Source organism: Indicator indicator, chromosome 7 (genome assembly GCF_027791375.1).
Source record: "Indicator indicator isolate 239-I01 chromosome 7, UM_Iind_1.1, whole genome shotgun sequence".
NCBI lineage: Eukaryota > Metazoa > Chordata > Aves > Piciformes > Indicatoridae > Indicator > Indicator indicator.
This window is the reverse complement of record NC_072016.1, coordinates 4,821,312-4,841,021: the sequence shown is the minus strand read 5'-3', so window position 1 is coordinate 4,841,021 and position 19,710 is coordinate 4,821,312. Positions and strand designations below refer to the sequence as shown.

Below are 19,710 nucleotides of genomic sequence, written 5' to 3'. Positions count from 1 at the left end.
AGAAAATGCTGCTATAGTAGAGAAAATAAATTGTATGTCATTTTTTATTAAACAAACAGTATAATAACTGGACTATATTATCACAATGGAAGCATAGGAGACCACAGGCTGCACAGCTGAAACCCTGTAGCAAAAATTTGTTTCTACTGCTGATCCTCAAATGTATCTTTATCAAGCTTTCACAATGGCTGCTTCTTGTTAATGTAGAGAATCTTCACCCTTGTTAAGGCTAGATGATTATAATTAAAAGATAAATGTACTGTTAGAAAGTTCTATGCCACACTCTATTCTTATGAGAATTTAACTGAAAGACATACATCATACCTGTATGTGAATTATAATGGCTTCTCAGCAGGGAATGCAGAACCACTTACAGTACGTAAACATTTAAAGAGGAAAATGCTAAATACACTGAAAGAGTTTAACATCAGTAGCAATTTATCAAATGAAGAAGTTTCATAAAGTCCACTCTCTGGGAGAACATTCACCATTAGACAAAAGCCTGGCATCCTCGATAGTCTGAAGTTCAATCAATTGGAAAACCAAAACCATTCAGTGAGATAAATAGGATCCTAAGAAAACCGCCATCCTCCTCCTCCTCCTCCTCAGGGAAAAGCCAGAATTAAAATAATAATTATTAAAATAATCCAAACAGGTTGCTTTACAGGCAAATTTACACACTGTCTCTTTAAAACACTGCATGCCCAAAAGCCTTTTGGGTTTGGAATGTAGCACTGCACCAAGTATTTCACAAAGCCTCTAAATATCACAAGAAGCTTTTTTTAGAGAGAAAGAAAGAAAGAAAGGAAGAAAGAAAAAAATTCCAGCTGACTGTTCTAGCCAGGAGTGCCTCAGCTTAGCTCCCAGACCTGGAATTCCAGATAAACAACAGAGGACAGGAAACAGACTTTTTTTTTTTTTTTTTTTTTTTACATGTCCTTTGTAATGCAGCTACAAGACCACTGATGAGCTTAGGAACAAACAGAGTGAGAGTGCAAGAGTCATCAGAGTGAGCCGTGTGCTTAGATAGAAGCTTCCAGGCAGAGCCAGCGAATTTTCCGAAGATATGTGACTCGTGGAGACTCCTGCTGTGTTCTCTTTCCCAATAGCATTCTGCAAGACATAATACTTTCCTTGGTCATCATTGCATTACCATTTTATGGCAAAATATTTCAATTTACAGCATCGTGAAATGAATCTTTTCCTTGTTCGTGACCCGCCCTCCCCTGGCAGCACTACCACAGAACAGAAGATATGAAAGGCACAAACCCAGATGTTAAAATGTCACTATTCTGAAGTTAGGTTAAAGGATAAAACCAACAGTACAGCACAATTTAAAATAATAATACAAAAAGAAAGCATGAAAAAAAAAATCCCCATTTTAACAGGGTTTCCCTGTGTAAATCTATCCCCCTGGGACTCTCTAGCCTTTGGAGGACTTTTCTTTGTGGTTATACCAATTAACTCTTGGTTTCCCTTAACCTACAAGAGTTAAGTACACCAAATTTTTTAACAAACTTGTGTTTATGATGCCAGTTTAGTTTAAAAAGCAAATGCAGGGCCCACAGAGAAAGTGCAGCTTCAGCACAGTCAACAGAATAACTCTGACAAGAAGTTACTTCTGGATAACAATGAATAACATCTAATCCATGGGATCAGAAAAGACAGTATTCCCTAGCTTAGGAAACTTTATCCTCATGCCTTTTTTTCCTTTAATTACTGCATTATTTACATTCCTTGTCTTCTGTGCTACCAGTAATTAACCAGTGTGCATATGGAAAAGTGTAGACTGGCAGATTAAAGTGAACTCTTTAAGAAGGACCATGTAGCAGGAATAGTTCTCACTGCTATCATCATCACTAAGAAGAAAAACCCAACAGGGAAAATCACAGACTAGAAAGGACCTCTAAGGTCATCGAGTCAAATCTACTCCATGCAAAGCTGCTCAGACCCTGTCCACTTAGGATCTGAAAATCCCCAAGGATGCAGTTTCTACAGAGGGCACAAGCCTCTTCCATCCTGGAGAGGCAATGGGCCAAGGTACAAGCTAGAAGTACCCAGAAGGGAAGGTACAAAAAATGAGTATAGAACATCAGCCTGGAGAAGAGGAAGCTCAGGGGAGACCTTATTACTCTCTACAACTACCTGAAAGGACATTGTAGACAGGTGGAGGTTGGTCTCTTCTCCCAGGCAACCAGTGACAGAACAAGAGGACACAGTCTCAAGTTGCACCAGGGGAAGCTTAGGCTCGAGGGGAGGAGAAAGTTCTTCACAGAAACAGTAAATACCCATTGGAATGTGCTGCCCAGGGAGGTGGTGGAGTCACTGTCCCTGGAGATGTTAAAAAAAAGCTTGGATGTGGCACTTGGAGCCATGGTTTAGTTGTCAGAAGGTGTTAGGTTGGACTTGATGATCTCTCAGGTCTTTTCCAACCTGGCTGATTCTGTGATCAGTTTCCACAGAACTGACTGTCTACAGAGCCAGGGAGACATTCACAGATACATTTCATGCCATTCCTTCATTTTGAAACCACCTGCTGGAACTGGCTAACTTGGAAGGCCTTGAGATGCAAACTGCTGGAAGTTGAAAAGGCATTGGGGCAATTATCACAATATACCTTCTTATACCCAACCCTGGGCATCTGCTTTTTGGAAACTGTCAGAGAAAGAGTATGGGGTAAGACAGGCCAGCAGTTCTTTATGGCTAAGCTACAGCTACTAGGGCCTTGTGTATGGTCTTGTAGTTGGCACAAGAGGTCAACAAATCTGTTAATGTTACTGCATTGTTCCCTCATGTGTTTTTGGGCTTCATTCTAGTATTTACAGGAAATTCTTATTACTACCTAAAGAGGTAAGAACTGGAAAAATCTGGGCTGGTAGAAGGAAAAGCTGAAAGACATTGTCACATTCTTTTGGTGTCTTCTGCCTGCACATTAGGTCCTGGGCTATGTACTTCCACAGTGCAAAAAATAATTTATGCACATCAGTAATTATTAAACTTCCTGAGAGAATCAGTACAAAGGATATAAACTGACAGACACAGAAACTGATGTAATGTTTACGTCTGAAAGGCAGGCTTGGAGGTCAGGCTCAGCCAACTGCTCACAGAGCACTGGGAGGTTCCTGTCTCTTGAGGCTGTCAATCTGTCTCCCGATGTCCAGGCATCACATCTCCTGATGTGAACATGATTTCATGCCCTAAACTGGTCATTTTTGTTAGCTACAGAATGATGGCTCTACTCAGCTCTGCTGAGACCCCCACCTGGAGTACTGTGTCCAGTTCTGGAGCCCCTGTTACAAGAGGGATATGGACATGCTGGAAGGTGTCCAGAGAAGGGCCACCAGGATGAGCAGAGGGCTGGAGCACCTCTCCTATGAGGACAACCTGAGATAGTTGGGGCTGTTCAGTCTGGAGAAGGCTCTGAGGAGACCTTCTTGTGGCCTTCCAGTATCTGTAGGGGCCTACAAGAAAGCTGGGGAGGGACTTTTTAGGCTATCAGGTAGTGACAGGACTGGGGGGAATGGAATAAAGCTGGAAGTGGGGAGATTCAGGCTGGGTGTGAGGAAGAAGTTCTTCCCCATGAGAGTGGTGAGAGCCTGGAATGGGTTGTCCAGGGAGGTGGTTGAGGCCCCATCCCTGGAGGTGTTTGCAGCCAGGCTGGATGAGGCTCTGGCCAGCCTGATGTAGTGTGAGGTGTCCCTGCCCATGGCAGGGGGTTGGAACTGGATGATCCTTGTGGTCCCTTCCAACCTTGACTGATTCCATGATTCTATGACTCTATGGCCACTGTGCTTCTGTCTGTTTGTTAATAGCCCTATCAGCTTGTGTCCCTGCAGATTATTACCTAATTATCCTCGCTCAGCACAGTGGCAATTCCCATGGGATCAGCCTCAACATGTACTACACAGCTACTAAAATATAGTCAGCAGAGGCCACTGAGCCCAGCTCTGGGTTTCTGTGAAGACCATTCTTTAATATGCTATGTATCCCTGGGGCTGTTTAGTCTGGAGAAGAGAAGGCTGAGAGGGGATCTGATCAATGTCTATCAATATCTGAGGGGTGGGTGTCAAGTGGAGGGGGCCAGGCTCTTTTCAGTGGTGCACAGTGATAAGACAAGGAACAATGGGTTCAAACTTGAACATAGAAGATTTCAGCTCAACATGAGGAGAAACTTCTTTCCAGTGAGGGTGACAGAGCACTGGAACAGGCTCCCCAGGGGAGTTGTGAAGTCTCCTTCTCTAGAGACATTCAAACCCCACCTGGATGCATTCCTGTGAGGACTACCCTAAGTGATGCTGCTCTGGCAGGGGGGTTAGACCTGATGATCTCTTGAGGTCCCTTCCAACCTCTGATACTCTGTGATACTGTGATCTAAACATAACAATACTAAGAAGACTTTGTGTGTTGGTTTTAGGGCTATGCCCTTAAAATTTTTCACAGATTTTGAGCAGAATGCAAACAAATCACTATTGGGTGTAAAAAGGAAAATATTTATTATTCTAAACAAATCCATTGGAGGGATGGATCCCATAAGATTCAGTTCTCAAAACAATCTCTAGCAGTCTAGCAGGGTGTTCTGCTTCTCTTCTTGCTTCCTTCACTGGGGAGACAACAACCTGCATACTGACCTTGGGCTAAGTCTAAGATAAATCTCTGCTTCTTTTCTCTCTTCCTTTTGGCCAGGGAGGTCAGGGGAAGGCAGGGAAGGGGGAGGCAGAGAGGCAACTTTCCTGGCTTTGGCCAGGAGGGTTTTGTGCTGTTTTTGTTAATTGTAAATATCTGTAAACGTTGTAAATACTGTATATTTGTATATATTCATAGCATTCCATTGGAGATTGTAGTTCTGCTTGTAAATATAGCTCCAATTGCTTCTGAACTGAGCCAGCCTGGTGAAGTTAATGTTGGGAGGGGAATTCCAACCCACCACATTACAACACTTTGGTGTGAAGTAAGCCCATTATAACCTTGATAGACTTCTAACATCTTATATCATAGGGAGACCCATGTCCTGTGATGTATACAGGATCCACACTCTTACCTCATTAAGACAGAGCTCTGTGTCTACAGATTCATTGGATTTCCTCCTCTTCTGTGCCTAAAGAACAAATGAAAAAATTATTCCCTGTACAGCTGATGCATAGAGCAGCACAGAGCACTTCAAATAAATTCACATGGCTTGTCATACTCCTAAAATGTTAAGAGTGATTTGCACATGCCCAGCAAATAAACTCTTCAAATGTAGCTGTTATCCAGTAACATTCCCATTCCCATTGGAATTCACAGCAAAGCCTCAAACAGTTAAAGTTACTCAGTAATTACAATGCTGACTGCCATCAGCTGCAGATACCATGGGATATTCTCTGGCCCCTTAAAAAGGGTGCCAGGTGATCATGAGAAGAGATTAAATGTGACAGTTAATAATCACCATACTATCACTGCATTGGGGCAATGGATTCAAACCAGAGAAGAGCAGATTTGGATTGGATGCTCAGAACAAGTTCTTTACCGTGATGTAGTGGAACAGGTTGCACAGGGAGGTAATAGAGGGCCAATCCCTGGAGATATTCAAGGTGAGGCTCAACAGGATTCTGGGCAACCTGATCTAGTGGAGGATGCCCCTGCTGACTGCAGAGGGGGTTGGACTGGATGAACTTTGGAGGTCCCTTATGACCCAGACCATTCTATGATTTTATGATATTAACAAAAAGCTTATCATATGCCTTAGTTTTAGGGAAACATACAACAGAGGAGTATTTTAGTCTTAATGACTCTCTCAATTTCTCCTAGTATTATTCTGAAAGTACAAACACAATTTTAATACATTGCACAGCTGCCACAGAGACCCTTCTAAAACGTTACAAAAAGAACATTTAATGCCTTTTAATGTACCTACCTGTAAATTAAAGTGAATTGTTTGTTTACACTGCATTCATGGATTATTATACATGGAATATTATGAAATGCCTAGGTATTTCAGATGATTGCAAAGTAAGAAATCCATCTTATATATCTTCAGGCATGTCTTATGATGGGCATCCATCTGTTGCTGTTATTGTGTGCTCTGCCCACTGACTCAAGCAAGAAGCATTTCTGGTGTCAGCATTATACAACAGCAGAGGAGTATTTTGCACTCTACCTGGCATCACAAGGTATCCAATATTCCCACTGCTGAGGTGTACATGACTGGGCTGAGAGTTTTCTGCTTTTCTACAATAGCAATAGCAATATCAATGCCTATGATGCTGAAGATATTTGCAATAAATGGTGCTGCAGTTGATTGAAGTACTTCAGTGATTCTCAACATCATTGCTTTATCTGAATGTTCCAGAAACATCAACAACTCTTACAACAGAAGGCTTGCATTTACACACTAGAACTACTGACTGCACTCGGCACCCTGATACATCCACCTGGAAATTCTGTTGGACTTGCAATTCATTTCCTGAAAAAATATAAGGATCTGAATCTCATTGTTCCTTTCACTGTACATTGTAGAATCTCACTGGTTTGGGCAGAAATGCCTGGACTAAAGGCCTGGAACACAAGCCCTATAAGGAGAGGCTGAGGGACCTGGGGTTGTTTAGCATGGTGAAGAGGAGGCTCAGGGGAGACCTCATTGCTGTCTACAACTACCTGAAGGGAGGTTGTAGCCAGGTGGGGATTGGTCTCTTCTCCCAGGCAACCAGCAGCAGAATGAGGGGACACAGTCTCAAGTTGTGCCAGGGGAGGTATAGTCTGGATATTAGGAGGAAGTTCTTCACAGAGAGAGAGATTTGCCATTGGAATGGGCTGCCCAGAGAGGTGGTGGAGTCGCCATCACTGGAGATGTTCAAGAGAAGCCTGGATGAGCACTTGGTGCCATGGTCTGGTTGATTGGATAGGGCTGGGTGATAGGTTGGACTGGATGATCTTGGAGGTCTCTTCCAGCCTGGTTGATTCTATGATTCCATGATTCTATTCTATGATGTGAGGAAGCGCTGAGCATTCTGATTTTATGCCCTCCAAAAGCTCACTTCCACACAGGGCTATTTTATTTTACATCTGAGAGCCACTGGTACTGCCTATGGATACAAAAGAGTCTTCCACCTAATTACTGATTTTGGAAACCAAATGAAGGAACTGAACTTCTCATTAGGAGGCACATTCTCTGCTTTTCATGATACTTTAATATTAATAAATAGATATATTAGAGACAGCTGAAAAAAATTAAACCAGCTGGGATTCAAGAGAAAGACAGCTTGGCCATAGTAAGAATTCATACAGTATATATGCTGATAGTTTTCAAGTATATGACAAAATAATAGCTCAATTCATTAGTAAACACTCAGAGACGTCTCCCTCTTACATATCCTTTCTTCTAATTAGTAGAAGAAAATTACTAAGGAGTAGAAGAACCATCACTGTTGAAGTGGATATGGTAAGATAAATTGAACTAACAAAATGGAAAAAGAAATACCTGGAAGCAAATTTGTGACAAGAAAACACAATAGAGTGAAGGATTCCTTCTATCTTTGCACTGGTGCTGGAATTCACAGAGGTAAGGAAACTTCTTTTAATGGTAGCTGGGTAGATTTTAACTCCTAAATGGCTAGCTCCAAGGAGGCAGGTAAAGGAGAAAGAGGATTTCAGGTTACTCAGAGCCCCATCCAGCCTGGCCTTAAAAACTTCCAGGGATGGGACTTCTGCCACTTCCCTGGGCAACCTGTTCCACCCACACAAGCATCTGTCTGTTGGAAACATTGTGCTTTGGCCTCAACACCAAAGTTAGAATTTAAATTCCTTCTTTACTGAGCTTCTCAAATGAGACAAGAGAAAAATATCATTATTTTGTCTACACGCAGTAAAGTCTTCCTTTACTTCATTCAGCCAGACATACAATGGTGTGCAGCAGCTCAAACCCATTTTCCTTTGAGGATGCTATTTTAAGGGTAGAATCAACAGCTAGAAACAAATTCAACACACACAAAAAAGCTTTTCAATGGCATTGATCAATATACACTTGCTTCCATTTGGGAGGTAATATTTCACTCCATCCATATACTTATTGTAATCCTTCTAACATCAACAACACTTAATCACATGTACTCTGCATTGTACAGTCCTCCCTCCTTAGAAATGAAAAGGTTATTTTAATAATCAGGGTAGGCTTTTCTCTTATGGAAACAGAAAGGACAATATCTTCCATTTAAAATACAGCAAAAAATCCAACCTCTTTTGGTGGATGGAAGGTGAAGGGAAAGGAAAAAAAAAAACTATTATTTTTTGAGGATGAGATGAGGCATTATATGCCAAGTTTCCCACTGGAAGAGTACATTTTTACTGTTGAGTTATAAACCTGTAGAAAGTGGTTATAATGGAAATGCTGGCATAGGCTGCACTACTATAATACAACAGAGCATCACTAAATCACCAGTAATGGGAAAAACCCTGTACATGTTGAACAGAGTGCTATAGAAAATGTATGCCTTTTAATTACAACCTAAGCGGAAAATTCTTAGTGCCCTAACTCTTGAGCAGTGAGTGAACACCTTATCAGAGTTAAAAAAAAAAAAAAATCAGGGCTCAGAGACTATGCACCCAGACTGGGAGATATATTTATAACATCTTCCATTATCCTACAAAAAAAATTAAACAATAGAAATGTGTGCCCACCAGGTACTGCTGCAGACAATTCTGACAGGGAGTATGTACACCCATTAACACATTTGGGAAATGAGAGTTGTTCATTATGCAAGAGGTCAAAGATTCTAGGACCTGAAGGGGGCCTGCAAGAAAGCAGGGGGGGGCAGAGGGGAAACAGAGAGTGGGGGAGGGCAGGCACTTTTTACAATGGTTTGTAGTGACAGGATGGGAGAGAATGGATTGAAGCTTGAGGAGGGCAGATTTAGACTAGAAATTGGGAAAAAATTCTTTACAGTGATGGTGAACCTCAAGTGTGGAGGTCTGTACTTTGGCCGCAACAACCCCATGCACTGCTACAGGCTGGGGATAGAGTGGCTGGAGAGCAGCCAGGTGGAAAGGGACCTGGGGGTACTGATTGACAGCAGCTGAACATGAGCCAGCAGTGTGCCCAGGTGGCCAAGAGAGCCAATGGCATCCTGGCTGTATCAGAAACAGTGTAGTCAGCAGGAGCAGGGAAGTCATTCTGCCCTGTACTCAGCACTGGTTAGACCACACCTTGAGTGCTGTGTCCAGTTCTGGGCTCCCCAGTTTAAGAAGGACATTGAGATACTTGAATGTGTCCAGAGGAGGGCAACAAGGCTGGGGAGAGGTCTGGAGCACAGCCCTCTGATGAGAGCTTGAGGGAGCTGGGGGTGTTTAGCCTGGAGAAGAGGAGGCTCAGGGGAGACCTTATTGCTCTCTACAACTACCTGGAAGGAGGTTGTAGCCAGGTGGGGCTTGGTCTCTTCTCCCAGGCAACCAGCACCAGAACAAGAGGACACAGTCTCAAGTTGCACCAGGGGAAGTTTAGGCTTGAGGGGAGGAGAAAGTTCTTCACAGAGAGAGTTGTTAGACATTGGAATGTGCTGCCCAGGGAGGTGGTGGAGTCACCACCCCTGGCGGTATTCAGAAAGATTGGATGTGGCACTTGGAGCCATGGTTTAGTTATCAGGAGGTGTTAGGTGATAGTTTGGACTTGGTGATCTCTGAGGTCTGTTCCAAACTGGTTGATTCTGTGGTGAGACACTGGAACAGGTTGTCCAGGGAGGTTGTGGATGTCCCCTCCCTGGATGTGCTCATAGCCAGGCTGAACAAGGCCTTGAGCAACATGGTCTAGTTGAAGGTGTCCCTGCCCATGGCAGGTGGAAGTTGGAACTAGACGATCTTGAAGGTCCCTTCCAACCCAAACCATTCTGAGTCTATGATTCACTGCCAAATCCCCATCTCATGTATCCTACTTACCTAACATATAGGTGAGAAGGTAACTTCAAATGTGCTGGAAGCACCTAATCCCACAGGAATAAAATAGCACACACAAATGGCTAAGAATTCTATATTCAAACTATTGGGTTGGTTTGTTTTTTTTTTTTTAATGTTAATGTAAAGCTCTCATCTGGTGACAAAGAGATCTATGGGAATTTCACCATTAAACAAAAGAAACAGAAGCGGAGCTGGGCTGATGAAAGCAGTAATTAAAACCAACCAAACAACCCCCCCAAAACAGTGAAAGAAAAGCAGCTGAAAATAACCAGCTAAACATATGGAAAGAAGGATGAGTTCTTTTTTACTGAGGTAAAATAGCATTTCCTAATGACTTACACACTCAGCTGTGACATGCCTCCAACTGTAAGCCAAAGTCCTGCCTTCGCCTGAACTGTAATTCACTAACGTGGGCTGCTCCGGCAAAGCTACCCCCACACTGCCAACAACCTTTGCACTCACCTGAGCTTTCCTATGCTGTAAAAACGAACATCTGCTTTTACAGAGAACCTCATCACTGTGGTAGCACAAGCAACAGATAGTATTTAGAGGTATAATCATATTCACACACCTCCTGGTGAGCTTAGCATCCTGTACGTTCCTCCACAAGCCTTGTTTTGGCCTTCGAAACCCTTAGCTTTTAATATCCAAAGTGCTGGTCTTATTCAAAGGCTGGTAGACAAATCAACTGCATGACCAGAAATAAAAATAACTCTCATGACCAGAGGCAAAATTTTACTTTCTTTCCTTACAAGAAAGGAGAATCAGGACCCACAGAGAAGCTAGCACTGTTTTGAAAGAAGGAATATTGCATAAAGAGATATTTCTCCAGACACAGGACTCTATGGACTTCCATGTTTCTTTCTAATCCAAATAGCTCCTAAACTACCTCTATCATATGTCCTTGCTCTGACACATCCCAACCAGGTCTTCTGTTGTCCTGCACTTAGTAACTACCATAACATTCTGCCAAACCTAGTTGCTCCCTGCTTCCCATTCCCCAGATCACTCTGCCTCTGTCCCTTGAAGACACTATAGCCCTGGATTTATTCCCAGAAATGCTATCTTGCAATTATGCATCCAGCTTCTATAAATCATAGCACTACATGGTTAATAAATGCATTAAACACTGCAGTGATATCTCACAAGGAGCCAGTACACACATTATTTATGGCTTGTCATCCAGCAGTATTTTTATGTATCTGCTACAGCATGCATATTGGGGCTACTCACAGCGAGGAAAAGGTCTGACTGGGGACAGCTCCTAATGGAGGTGAGCTTTAATTTGGAGGGAGGGGAGGGAAAGAAGCATGAAAAGGGAAATAAATTCATCAGACATGAAGGCAAAGAGGCACAGAGTGAGCATCCAAACTCAGAAACCAGGCCTTTGCTGTTAGCTACATGCTTTGGGTCCTCTGTGCTTTCTGGAACGTATTGCTTCGGCATTACAGTGAGAGACACCAGCAGTATCATTTCACTAGACACCTGTTATGTGGGTTGCTTTTTCAGCTAATTTTAATGAGGGTGCCTTTGTCCTCTCCTGAGATGCCTGATTAGTTATGCCCAAATTAACTTCTTCTTTCTAAGGAAGAGGGACAAATCCCCCAGAACACAGCCTTCAAATGACCACGCTTCTGAATTCGCTGTAACACATGAGGCTGGCTGCTCTTTTTGTTCTTTTCTTGTGTTGATCAGAGAGATTTACTATGCAACTAACCTGTTTTTCTAACAGCAGGGCACACAAACAATAAGCAGAGAAACATACAGACTGTAAAAATGCAATCAGTTTAACTCTTCTGCACTCACTAAGCCATGGGTGCATCTATCAAATCTGTCAATAGTATTTTCCTCTTAGCACGGTGATACTATGCCATGCTGGAGTATAAATTACTTTCAGTAGGGAAGACAAGCAAAGTGTGGGTCAGAGACACAGGCCACTAAAAGAAGGATCCAATTCAGCACAGAGCAATTTGAGACTCATACTATACAGCCAGGGTGCAAAGCTATTTATGCTATAAAAAGTGAGCTTCGTACAATCCTATAAAAAAGAATTCAAATATTTTTTCTGCCTTTTTTTTTTCCCCTCCCCTTTTGTTTTATTCTCTGCTGAATCAGCCCTCAAGATGCAAGCTTGGGGCATGAAATTATCAGTCATCATTCTGCATAAAAGCAGTACAGTGCTGACATCCCACTTTGCACAGGGAAGCAAGTATCTTTTAAAAATGAGCATTGCCAGGACACTGCTGGCACAAGTCTGAGAATCAAATCACAAGTTTTTCAGCTAACAGACATCAAATAAACCAAAGCAATCATGCCTTTGTGCCCAAAGATGCATTGGGGAATCACACACAGAGTTTAACAGGCTGCAGTACATTGCAATGAACAGTTAATCAGCCAATCCCTTCAGATCCCTTTACCTCCCAGCCCCAAACACCTGTCCTCCCCAGTTTTGTCCCAGTCCTAAAAAACACAGTTTGTTCTCATTCTCCTACAAGAGCCTTGTGTCTGGTTTTCCTGTGCCTGGGCAGGGCGGCAGAGCCCAGGCAGTGCTTTGGGTCCAGGCATCCTCTGGTTTGCCAGTTTGAGCATTCAGAAATCATGAGTTAGGTCCCATCCAAAAGCAGCAGACAGCTGCTTGGTGGGCAGCTCCAGATTACCTTCACAAAGCTCTGGCTTTCTTAAAGGAACACACATGCATACCCTTCAGCATCTCTTGGTTCTTTCTGGTTTTGAGTAATCAAGCATCAGAAACACGGGATGGAAGGCAACCTCAAAGCAGGGAGGTTTGCCTTCTGGTCAGGCAAGGGAAAAAGGCATGGTGAGACTCCTGAGAACATTTCCAAGGAGGAAAGGGGATTGAAAAGAAGTCTGCCCCAGACCAGGAATGAGGAACCCTCTGGGAAGAGAGGCAGGGACAGACACAGATCCCTATTTGCCTAGAGCCAGCTCTCCAGCTCTTTGGTAACCAGCTGAGGAGCACTGCTCAGCCTCTTCTGGACAGGGCCAGGTGGGCTGGCAGCAATGTCTTTTCATCAGACCACTGGGTAAGGATGGATTGAATTAATCCTGCTCTAACAGGTGTCCAGTGCAGATACTTGTGTCTCTTGATAACTGTAGCTAGAAACACACTTAGCAGCAGACCTGACTTTAGAAATATGAGAAACAGGCCTATTATTTGTTCAAGTCCAACACAGGCAGAGGAAATCCTCCTCCCTCCAACTTCTCCAAATCCTGAAATGATGAGAAAATTTGATTGGGGGAGGTAAGGTGTGGGGTTTGGGAGTAATCCTCCCAAAATAAGCAGAAACAAGTGTGGAAAGAAGGAAAGTTGACCTGAGGCATTTTAATTATTTCTGGACCACTCCCACATCCTTATGTTAGCAAAGATGAGACCTAATTAAGCCCCATCTCTCACTGCACTTATATGGCTGAGACAATATAACACACAAACTGCCTAACTGCAATCTTAAAGGTTTTATAGAACACAGATCCTATCAGAAACACTAAACTGATCAAACAGCTTACAAGGACCAGACACAGAGATCTTCAAATATTTATTTCAAGCAATTAGTCTCCTAGTGAGCACAGCACAAAGTATGACACCCAGCCAAGGCAACTGAACTGACTGACTTACCTTTCATGGCAGTACAGCAACTTGCTAACAATTTTGTTTTCGTGTTCAATCATTCATTTATCTGAGTAAAACGAATTTCTGTAGTCCTAGATTCTTGCTTCCTATTTTTAGGAGATATTATGCAATTCTCCTAATATGGTCTTTTTATGGATATGCCTCAAGCAAACATTTTTGCATTAAGAAGGGCAGAGGAGAAAACAGAATAGTAAAAAGCATAGACAGAATCAGTTTTGTTAGGTTACTATCTCAATGGCTTAGGCTGCCTAGGTTTTCCTCTTCGTTTTTTTTCCTCTAGTTATAAAACTGAACAGCCATATCATTCAAAGCTGAGTTGTTTGGGATTTTATTATTAAAACTCATTTCCCTAGTGATTCAGCATGACTATCACCCCAGTGTCATACACAGCAGTTACAGGTAGCATGTGCTGTTAGGCACTGAACAGCTTCTAAGCATGCTGCATCAACACAAAGTCATTACAGTCCCTGATAAAAGACACACTCTGCTTTTAATTTTGAACAAACCTAAGCCACTGAAGAATTACAGATCCCACAACACTTTCCCAGACTGAAGTGTGTGCCCTTGCATGTCCAAATATGCAAACAAAGTTGTTCTGTTTGGCAGCAGATGAAGTACCCACCTCCCCTATTAGACTGGGCTATGTGGTGCATTGGAGTGTGGTGTAAACACTCCTGAGCAGCTGTCAGCCATGGCTACTCAGGGACTAAAAGCAGTTCAACCAGAACAGCACAGGCCTGCCTTGCACTAATGAGCCTTGAAAGCAGGCACCATGATCATGCAGCTACACCACCTCCACAGCACATCTCACACCTCTAGGTGTGCCTGGGCTGGGTGGCAGCTGCTCTCTGCTGGGCAGGCATGCACTAAGCCTGCTACTTAAAGGCAAGCTTTCTTCCACACCAAGCAGATGACAGGACAGTGTTGGACTGGGACTCTTTGCTAAGAAAGCCTCACAAGCTAGAAGCAGAGTTGCAGAGAGACATCTCAACAGGGATCCTTGCTGCATTGGTCAGACTCATGAAACATCCAGATCAAAGCTGTCAGTAGGTGGAAGAGATTAAGCAAACAATGAATTTGTTGCCTCTGTACTGGGGCCAGCAGGACCAGGGGTGGTGTCCTCTGGTTCTGCAGCTGAAGGGAAGACGAAGCAAGCTTGCCTGAGCACCAGCCTACATGAGGCCTTGGGCGCTGAGCATTACAGAAGCTACTGTTTGTGCTACACCAACCTTAAGCAAGTGGTATTACTGCTGGTCTCTTGAGCACTGCATTCACTCATAATTTTTAAAAAGGAAGGCAAAAGAATGACCAGGAGCATCTGCTTTTGGTTAAGTGAGTAAAAACGTTTCAGACTTTTCTCTTCATTAACTTACGTACGTGTATGTGCGTCTGCCTTGTGAGCACTGGCACGGCTAGAAAGCAAACACAGAAAGCCTTAAGAGGGTTTTGAAGGCACTTCAGACAACAAGCAACTTCACTGCAATTACAGGGAAGCAAAAGCAAAGGCTGCAGATGCTAAAGTAACCTTGCACAGAAAGGTAGAAGAAAATAACTGCTTAGTTGAGCACCCATCACACAGCTACATCCATCCCTATTCAGAGCTTCTATGTTTCCAGCCCAATGTCTTAGTTTCCTTACCTCTCCAGTTATGTGGCTATGCCTGCACCCAAGTCCTGTTTAATTACAACATGGTTTAGAGACTTGTGGGTTGGCTTTTTTGTTGCCCCCCCCCCTTTTTTTTTTCCCTTTAAAGTAATTCAATCCTGAACAGCTGTTATTCGGATCAGTTGGGGAATTTTGCATTTTTGGCACAACCAGCTATCCAGAAGTGCCACTGAAATAAAAATTGAAAGTGTTTTCTCCCTCTTCCTCTAATCCTTTAGCTGAATTCTGCAGGTGGACAGATGTATCCCCAGAACTTGCACGACTGAAATTTAAGAGAACTTGCAGCAGTGCTTGCCTCAGTATCTATATCAATTTTTTAGCAATGAAAATATCATTCAGAAGAAAAATACTGGAGAGTTATATCTTTTAAAATAATGCATTCAAATTTACCAAGGTGAATCTCTAAGAATAACAGGTTATGGCTGACTGTGACTGTGGGGTTTTGACAAGCAGTTACTCCCCAATAATTCAGCCAGAGCCACACACAGAGCATGAAAATTTCACCCAAATAGTTAATGTTTTGGCAAAGTCCAAAGTTGCTGCACACAGGATTTTTTAAAATGCAAAATGTTAAGACAACACTTCAAGCATAGCTGCTAGCTGTGTCTATAATAACCTATTTTTATCTTCATTAGAATATATGCTTTTATGTTTTTGTAGAAAGGTATTAAAAATTCACTGTTAGTATTCATGATTAACAAATTCTGATAGCATTCTAACTCCTGAAAGGGATTTAATATCATACAATTTTGATTGCTGGCATTTTATTTTCTACAATGAGCATATGTTTCAACAGATCTAAGTCATAATTGGGGAAAAACAAACAAACAAACAAGCAAACCTTCATCCAGTTGGTCTTGTCCACAGATCTTCATTAGCTAAGCCAGACCTTGGTTTGTCCTGTCAGCTTCCTAAATATTATTAAAAGGCCCTTGCAGTATGGATCTTTAAAGTCAATACTTGGGACAGACTTTGATGTGGCATTCTACATTCATTCTTTCCCTGCTGAGGTGACAGGAGAGAATCATCCCTTCCCAAAAACGCAAGCGAAATCCTAGCACTATTTCTCTTTAATGGGCTATACTATAGCGGACTATATTTTAACAGACACCACAGCGGCCTTTCCCATCTCCATGATTTACACATGAACACTGCTCTCACACACAACACCTACCCTGTAGTTAACAAAGCTATTCAAATAAGCAGAGAAGTGTTTGTGCAAGGGGAGTCTGCAGAGTCATGGTTCAGGAGAGACAGGGACCTGCTGGAGAGAGTCCAGAGGAGAGCTTAGGGGACTTGAGCATCTCCCCTGTGAAGAGAGACTGAGAGCCCTGGGGCTGTTTAGTCTGGAGAAGAGAAGACTGAGAGGGGATCTGATCAATGTCTATCAATAGCTGAAGGGTGGGTGTCAAGTGGAGGGGGCGAAGTTCTTTTCAGTGGTACACAGTAGCAAGACAAGGAACAATGGATTCAGACTTGAACATAGAAGACTTCACCTCAACATGAGGAGAAACTTCTTTACAGTGAAGGTGATGGAGCACTGGAGCAGGCTGCCCAAAGAGATTGTGGAGTCTCTTTCTCTGGAGACTCTCAAAACCCACCTGGATGCTTTCCTGTGGGGACTACCCTAAGTGATCCTGCTTTGGCAGGGGGGTTGGACCCTCTAGAGGTCCCTTCCAACATCTAATTGTTCTATGATTCTACAGCATTATTAGAAATGTGCCCTGGTCCCACTGCACCAACAGGAATTCTTCCTTCCATTGGCCAGGCAGCAACAAGTAAAAATGAAAAGTAACTTCCTATCTAACTCCTGGCCTTAAATGTGAGATCAGTAAGAAGTACTGAGAGTTTTTTTTCCCCATTGCTGAAACAATTTCTTTGACACAAAAGCATTGTGAATTTTAGATCTTTAACAATTATAACCCTATTAAAACGAAACTCCAGCCTATAATAACCAGATTATGCAAATAACTACCAGATTATGCAAAATTGTATTCACAGGATATGATCTTCCTTTGTTTCCTCACACAAATTATTCACAGGACAGAAGGCTTAGATTTATGTTTACATTTAAGAAGCCAGAAAATATAAATAGATGAATGCTAATAATGCAAGCAGTGGAGATCAACAGGATCACTTTGGGTGTATTTTGGAAGGTTGCCATGCTAAACTGGAAGAAGCTTTTGAAGATTTATTGTGACTACTTTGCCTACTTTTTGAAGTATTTATGTTGTGGAAGACTGAATAGTCCAGGGGAATATTAATGGGTTGTACAGCCTCATATTCTGAGGTAGCTAGTTTAATCTAGCTCAGGTCAATACTGACACAACTAGTCTGTAGTATTTTTGAAATGAGGAGGTGGTTCTGGAGCAGTTCTTCTTTGAAGAGGACAGGTTCAATGCACAGAAGTGGCACTAATTTGCACCCCAGGCAGTGCACTTCATCGAAGAGACTGAGGAATTAATGGGATGTAGGTTTATAACACTGCAAAGCACTCAGAATGTTTCCCCATACCAATCATTTACCTTCCTATGAGATAAACTGCTCAGTTAAAAAGGGACAGTCCTGCTATATCCTCAGATTTTTCCAACTCCATTGAAAAGTCTATGAGAAAAAAATGTAAAGGTGCCCCACGCTACCAGGAAAGAGAGTAGAAGGTTTCACCTAGATAAATATCTTGAGTGCTATCTGAAGAGAATCTTGATTGATGACAGTGGGTGGCAAACATTTCCCTGAGTGCATAAGGATTGTGTTAATAGTGCTGGACTGAGCTGAGGCAAGTAGAAAACAGACCAAGAGAGGGGAGTGCTTCTCTGTGATCTCCCTACTCAGATCCATCTAACACTGGCAAGCATCAGCTTTGTTTTACTAGCAGGTTTCAGTGTCAATATGTTGTCATCAAGTTTCCAGAGAGGAAGCATTCCAGAAAGGCACATCTGGTGTGTGCTGACTGCAGCACTTCTTGTGTTACCCCTACCCCCACCAGAGCAGTGGGTTGGAAGTCAGAACTAAGACAGTATTATCAGAGATGAGGGATGAATATATGTATAAAAGACAGATTGTGTCTACTGTGTATTAATGTATGGCGCTGTATCTGCTCACCAGCACTGAAACACCCCAGTGAGGAGTGAATTTAATGGGTTTAAGAGACACCATGTGCAGTGGCCAAGATGGGGCTGGCTTCTCTAGCATTTGAGAACAGCATCCTTAAAAGGAATCTGGGCTGCTCACTATGCTGCTCACACTCAGTGACCACTTGAACAGCAGAGGACATCACATTTCTGATGTGCCGTGCATGGATGAATGTAATTGCACTCACTACAACAGGCTTTGTACATAACAAAGGGCAGCAGATGATGAATGAGGCCTTGCTGAGCATATCTGAGCAGATGTGCCTGACTGGCTTGGAGACTATTTGGAGCTGCAGCACTGCCAGTTGCTCTCTTTAAATGTTCATGAAACACCAGAGCCCAGTCCTCTGTTACACTCATGTGAGCCAGCATGACTTGTAGTTTAGGGGCTGTCCCTGACCAGCTCAGCTCCCAAAGACCAGAGCTCTCTCACCAAAGGTCTGTACTGCTGCTAAACACAACACTGTATCTGAGCCATCCACCTGAAGGTGAAAAGCCTCTGCTTAATTAATGATTCATAAGTATCCTCATTAAGGTGTTCACTGGGTATATAGATGGGGCGTTGTTTTTTATCTAAACCTTTTCTGTTGTCTCCCTAACAACTGAATTTCTCATCTAAAAATAACCATGACTGAATCCTCAGGAACAATCAAGAAATCTTAATCAAAAGTAATAGGGGTTAGGGCAATGCTTGATGAGTGAGCAAGCAGTTGCAAGAATTTGTCAAACTAATTAAGTACAAAATCAGTAGGAGAAAAGGGACTACCCTTCCTGAATTTGCATTTGACTTCTGAAATTGTATACAAGCACTCAGGTCCCTGAAGGAACAGATCCCTAAATCTGCCTTCAGAACCAGATAATTACTGTGCACATGTGATTGAAGCATGCAGTACAGCACAGTGACATAGAATTCATCACAAATGGTCTTCAAGAACTTATCTTGGATCTGTGCCATTGTTAATGCACTGCTTCTAGAGGAGGGCAAGCCCCTGCAGAAAAAAAAACAACACACCCAAAACATTCTAAACACTCTTGATCAGAAAAGTTCTGATCAAACTACATTTTGTCCATTTGTGCAGAGACAGATTAAGGAATGTGTGCTTTATCTGCCCACTCATGCAGCTCTGCACAAATTAGGTAGTTAGGACTGCAAGTAGCTATTTAGATCCTGGCCAGTACACACCTTACCTGCCATGTACATTAGAAACCTGAATGCAGACATTGAAAATCTGAGCATGAATTCAGTACACCCAAATGTTTATGTGCATGTGACAATGCATATCTAGCCTTGAATTAGAGGCAACCTCAGGCTTCTGAAAAAAGGCAATCTGGAAAAATAAAGTA

General features: G+C 42.6%; 1 protein-coding gene across 1 annotated transcript in view; it reads right to left on the bottom strand.

The window, feature by feature from the left end:
* Positions 1–951: 951 nt before the first annotated feature.
* The window catches only part of GFRA1 (GDNF family receptor alpha 1), a 161,950-nt gene continuing 143,191 nt past the window's right edge, over positions 952–19,710 (bottom strand). The window contains exons 9-10 of the mRNA XM_054382395.1: positions 5,039–5,095; positions 952–1,113 (exon numbers count right to left, since the gene is read on the bottom strand). Of these exons, the coding sequence (XP_054238370.1) occupies positions 952–1,113; positions 5,039–5,095 (219 nt within the window). The remainder of the gene's footprint in view (positions 1,114–5,038; positions 5,096–19,710) is intronic.